Here is a 5,636-nt window from a genome sequence, read left to right on the forward strand (position 1 = left end):
TCCCGGACCGGGGCACGAACCCGTGTCCCCTGCATCGGCAGGCGGACTCTCAACCACTGTGCCACCAGGGAAGCCCTTGCCCACGTCTAGATTCATCTTGATTCCCTAATGTGGATAGAGCCTCGGGCAGGGGTAGCTGCTCTGTGTAGAGCATTCTAGAATACTGATCATAGGTGCATTTACAGACCACTCAGGATGTGCTGGTTGCTGTTCCAACCCCTCTATGAGCTGGAACTTTCAGTCTTCCCTGAGTCTACAAGTTAGGTATTACCATTAGCCCTCATTTTCCAAAGGGGAAACAGAGGCAGAGAGATGAAGGGAGTTGCTTAATATGTGACTGAGGCGAACTTCACATGCAGGCAGTTAGGGCCAGACTTTGAGTGTCTCTGTGCTGCCTTCTAGGGCAAGGGGAACAGGAAGTTCTCGAAGACCAAATCCTGGCTATTCCACATGGGAAACTGAGGCCCAGAGGCGGTCAGTCCCAGTGGCCAGGGTCACAGAGCCTGTGACAGACGGAGCCCAACGTGGCTTCAGTCTGCTGATTGCAGGTTAGGATTCCATCTACCTCGTGCCTCAGGACCTAAGTTTTGGGGTCCCTCCCCACTGTTAGCTGGGTGCGTGGGCCTTACTGTCCCCAGTCTCATGCTTCAGGAACACCCCCCTGGACACCCCCCTCCTCCAGAGCCCTCCGCGGCCCCTGTCCCTCTGGCTTCGCTCTGAAAGCTCACATTTCCAGATGGAGGCCTCCCAGTTTCCTTGGCCTGGATGAACGTGGTAGGAGCGGATGAAAGAGGGGCTCACGGTGCTGACGATGACGTCGTATTCCTCCACCTCAGCCCGCAGGCAGTCGAAGAAGCCGAGCGCCGCGTGCTTGGCGGCGGCGTCTGGAAGAGAAACCAGCCGGGAGTGGGCATGGGTCCCGCTGTACTTCCCAGGAGGGGCCTTGGGGACACACATCCCTGCGAGCTCCGTTGGGAGAGGCCTCAAGTCACCTGCCCCCCACTTCATAGATGAGAACAGAGAGCCCTTGTGAAGCAGCGGACAGATGCAGAGATGAGACGGAATCCAACTTAGCCACTTGCCCGCTGTGTGACTTTGGGCAAGTGACTCATTTTTACCTAAAGAGGCTCAGTTTTCTTATCTTTAAAATGGGCATAATACACAGGGAACTATATTCAACATCTTGTGATAAGCCATAATGGAAAAGAATATGAAAAAGAGGATGTATATGTGTAACTGAGTCACTTTTCGGTACAGCAGAAACTAACACAACGTTGTAAATCAACTATACGTCAGTAAAATTAAAAATCGATAAAATGGGCTAAATAAATAAATAAGTGGGGATAATATCACCCTATCCGAGTGAGAAAATGTATATAAAACATTTCAGCCGGGAAGCCTGATTCCCTGAGAGAGTGATTTCTCCAAGGTCCTGAGGCCATCAGGGTTAAGAATGCAGGAGCTAGGACTTCCCTGGTGGCGCAGTGGTTAAGAATCCGCGTGCCAATTCAGGGGACACGGGTTCGAGCCCTGGTCCGGGAAGATCCCACGTGCCTCGGAACAACTAAGCCCGTGCCCCACAACTACTGAGCCTGCGCTCTAGAGCCCGGGAGCCACAACTACTGAAGCCCACGCAGTGAGAAGCCCATGCATCACAACCAGGAGTAGCCCCCGCTCTCCACAACTAGAGAAAGCCCGTGGGCAGCAATGAAGACCCAAAAATAAATAAATAAATTAAAAAAGGAAAAAAAAAGAAATGTTCCAAGGAAAGCAGTGCACTGGGTCCCCTGTTAGTTGGAGACCAAAGGGCCACTTGTGTTGCCCACACCACATTGTATCATGTCACTGCTGTCTGTGTCCCCAGCACCTGGTTCTAGGCGTTAGGTTGCTGTTTGTTGAATGAATGAAGGCAGCAAGCAAGTGGAAAGTAACCCACCTGCTGAAGATGACATGTATGTTTGTGAGTAGGAGGAATAGGGGTGAGGTTCTAGATGGGCTGGGGCAGAGACGGAATGAGGTACGTGGCAAAGACTGCCCTGTGTGGACCCAGCTCTATTCTTCTCCCCATCCTGGGCCCACAGGCGGACTACAATTCCCAGCATCCCTTGCAGCGAGGGCGTAAGCATGTGACTGGCTTCTCGACCACAGGATGTGAGCAGTGCTGTATGGGCACGACGCCCTCTTCTCGCCAGCAGGAACCCACGTGGGGTGGGAACTAGCTTTGACCACGTGGAAAATGATGGCAAAGCTGTGACTTGGCACGACTCTGGGCCCCCGAGTGACCGTGAGGAACAGTGATGCCCGCTGAGCTGGGCCATCCCATTTAGACAGTTATATGGAGGAGGAATAAAGGTCTTTACAGCACCGTCGGCTTAGCCTACCTAACGCAAACGAGAAAAGGAAAGTAAAACACTATTAGGGGGATATGATGGGCTGAATTGTATCCCAGCCCCAAATTCATATGTTGAAGTCCTAACCCCAGTATCTCAGATTGTGGCTGGTTTTTGAGATAAGGGCCTTTAAAAGGTAATTAAGTTAAAATGAGGCTGTTAGGGTGGTGCCCTGATCCAATCGGACTGGTATCCTTATAAGAAGAGCAGGAGACGGCAGGGGTGCCCACACACAAAGACCATGTGAGGACCCAGGGAGCAGGCCATCAGCAAGCCATGGAGAGAGGCCTCGGGAAACATCAAGCCTGCCCACACTTTGATCTTGGACTTCCAGCCTGCAGAGCTGTGGGAAAATACATTTCTGTTGTTTAAGCCACCTGGTCTTTTTTTTTTTTTTTTTTTTTTTTTTAATATTTATTTATTTATTTGGTTGCACCAGGTCTTAGTTGTGGCAGGTGGGCTCCTTAGTTGCGGCTCACCGACTACTTAGTTGTGGCCTGTGAACCCTTAGTTGTGTCATGCATGTGGGATCTAGTTCTCTGACCAGGGATTGAACCCAGGCCCCCTGCATTGGCAGCGGGGAGTCTTAACCACGTTGCCACCAGGGAAGTCCCTGGGGTATTTTGTTGTGGTGGCCCCAGAAGACTACATCAGGCCACCCCACCCACCCTTTCTTCATTCCTCTCTCCCTCTCACCTTTCTACCCACGAGACACTTACTTACCCAGCTCCGGTTTCGTGCATGGTACTTTGGGCCATAAGGAAACGTATGAGACACGTTCCCCCACCCTCCCACATCCTACCTCACGGGAGGTGGGAATGTCTCCAGAATTCTCCCAGTTGGGTCCCAGGAACATACACCGAGAAGTCCCTCTCCTCCTTGGACTCTTTAGAGGAGTCTCACCTTTGGAATTCTCTCTCGCGCCTCCCCTGGAACTGTGTCCCTTTCCTTTTCTCCTTCCTCCTTCCTCAGAACCTCTGCATTCCTCTCCCCTTTAGGGATGTGAACCCCTCCTTTCTTTCCCAGTTGTAATCGTTCCTGTCTCTCCAGGGGCATCTTTACAGAGAAGGGGGCATCTGAGCTGGGGCTGTGCACCCATCTCAGGAGTGTAACCTTGATCTGGCATTGATCGTGTCCAGCCAGGTCGTGTCCTGACCGCCTGTGAGACGTGAGCTTCTGGGGGCTGAGGGGAGAGCTTATCTTTATCTCCCATAGTCACCTGTGTGCTGCAGATGGTCAAAAATAAGAGCTGAAGGGATGAAAGAAAAGCCAACAGATGCTTTCATCTCTGGACCCTCTTCCCCAGTGTAACCCCACGCCTAGTCCTAGACACACATCTCTTGTCTTATAAGACACATAACAGGGCTTCCCTGGTGGCGCAGTGGTTGAGAGTCCGCCTGCCGATTCAGGGGACGCGGGTTCGTGCCCCGGTCCGGGAAGATCCCACATGCCGCGGAGCGGCTGGGCCCGTGAGCCATGGCCGCTGAGCCTGCGCGTCTGGAGCCTGTGCTCCGCAGCGGGAGAGGCCACCACAGTGAGAGGCCCGCGTACCGCAAAAAAAAAAAAAAAGACACATAACATAGGACGAAACATGTTTGTCTTAGCAACTTACAGGCTGTACGGAATGGGATTCCAAGCTTCCCCTGGATGTTATTCACTAACACGATTTGTCCAGTCCTCCGGGAAATCATGTTGGGGAGCAGCGCTGGAAAGCACAGGACAAAGAATCACGGTTACAAATCTGAGACTGAGTCAGGCAACATCAGGCAGAGCCCTTCCCCTCATCGCGGGGGGCTCCTCTACCTCCCTGACAGTTAGATTACAGTGGGACACAGATGGGATGGACCCTGGTTGCCACTTCTCCAGTGTTTCCTAAGAGTGGGCTGGGCTCGACTGGGGAATTGCTGGGTTATTTTATTTTTATTTAATTTTTTTGGCCTCCCTGCATGTGGCGTGCAGGATCTTAGTTCCCTGACCAGAGATCAAACCCAGGCCCCCTTCAGTGGAAGTGCAGAGTCCTAACCACTGGACGCCCAGGGGAGTCCCTGGGTGATTTGAAATGACCCATCCATGTGCATGGAGTGCCACTGATTTCAATAGTGAGAAAGGTAATCCCTTTTCAATTGTCCTGTTGCTTCCAGTAGGAAAGTTGGTTCCAGTGGGTCTTTAATACTTCTCTTGCATGTGCTAATCTTTTTTTAAAAAGGAGAGGAAAGACCTCAGCCCTTTGTCTTGGGAGAACTTACTGCTTTGTTCTGATTTCAGGTTTTCTTGTATTGATGGAGAGGGAAAGGGGTTTCTAATTTATGGTAAAGATTTCCTCCCGAATTGAATTAATCTATAAATGAGGAAATTTAGAAAAAGATATGGAGTAATAATAGCACAGATTGAATAGGGAGATGGCAGAAAACATCAGAAGACTTTAAGTTTGCATTCCTCACCGTGGTGCCAGGGAACCTGAGCTCTCAGAGGCTGAGTGAAGGACACACCTTGGCTGGCCTGCTTGGTGTGTCCACAGTGACTGGGCTGGAGGAAACTGTAGTCTCTGGGGCATCATCTTAGAAGCTCTGGGGAGTCATCTTTCTGCTCCCAGTACTTTCCCTTCAGCCGTCACAGCTCTGAGAATCCCATTATCATGGAGACTCTGGCCGTAGAGAAGGCAGCTCTAAGATCATGCTTTCTCAGCCTTTGCCAAACGCACTACTCCCTACATGTAGACGTTCTCCATGCTTATGTTCTCCCTTTTGTGCTTCTGCTTTGATAAACTTTATTTGGGATGGGAGGAGGGCTTCAACTCTTGCTTCTATTCCATGTCATCTCTAGCAACACCCCTAACCCCAGCTTCAGATCTGCATTTGAACTTGACCCTTAGAAATCTCCACACAGGAACCACCCTTTTACCTTTAAAAGGGAGACATCCTCCTGCCTTCCTGTTTCTGCAAAGGGATTGACAGTATTCTGGGTCTCTTGCAGATAAACTCTTTTTCAACCTTGGACCAACTGTCATGATTAGGAGCAGATCAACCACAAGGTCGATATAGTAAAAGATCTGCAGGGGGGCTTCCCTGGTGGCGCAGTGGTTGGGAGTCCGCCTGCCGATGCAGGGGACGCGGGTTCGTGCCCCGGTCCGGGAAGATCCCACGTGCCGCGGGGCGGCTGGGCCCGTGAGCCATGGCCGCTGAGCCTGCGCGTCCGGAGCCTGTGCTCCGCGACGGGAGAGGCCGCAGCGGTGAGAGGCCCGCGTAC

The 5,636-nt window shown here is 51.7% G+C and overlaps 1 protein-coding gene across 3 annotated transcripts in view; it reads right to left on the reverse strand.

Moving 5' to 3' along the window:
* The window catches only part of DHRS7C (dehydrogenase/reductase 7C), an 18,813-nt gene that overhangs the window by 993 nt on the left and 12,184 nt on the right, over window positions 1-5,636 (reverse strand). For 2 of the 3 annotated variants that reach the window (XM_007457840.1, XM_007457839.1), the window contains exons 4-5: window positions 4,003-4,095; window positions 729-884 (exon numbers count right to left, since the gene is read on the reverse strand). In XM_007457840.1, the coding sequence (XP_007457902.1) occupies window positions 729-884; window positions 4,003-4,095 (249 nt within the window). The remainder of the gene's footprint in view (window positions 1-728; window positions 885-4,002; window positions 4,096-5,636) is intronic. The other variant, XM_007457841.1, reaches the window with a different exon arrangement.

The sequence above is a fragment of the Lipotes vexillifer genome, unplaced genomic scaffold (genome assembly GCF_000442215.2).
Source record: "Lipotes vexillifer unplaced genomic scaffold, Lipotes_vexillifer_v1.1 scaffold611, whole genome shotgun sequence".
NCBI lineage: Eukaryota > Metazoa > Chordata > Mammalia > Artiodactyla > Lipotidae > Lipotes > Lipotes vexillifer.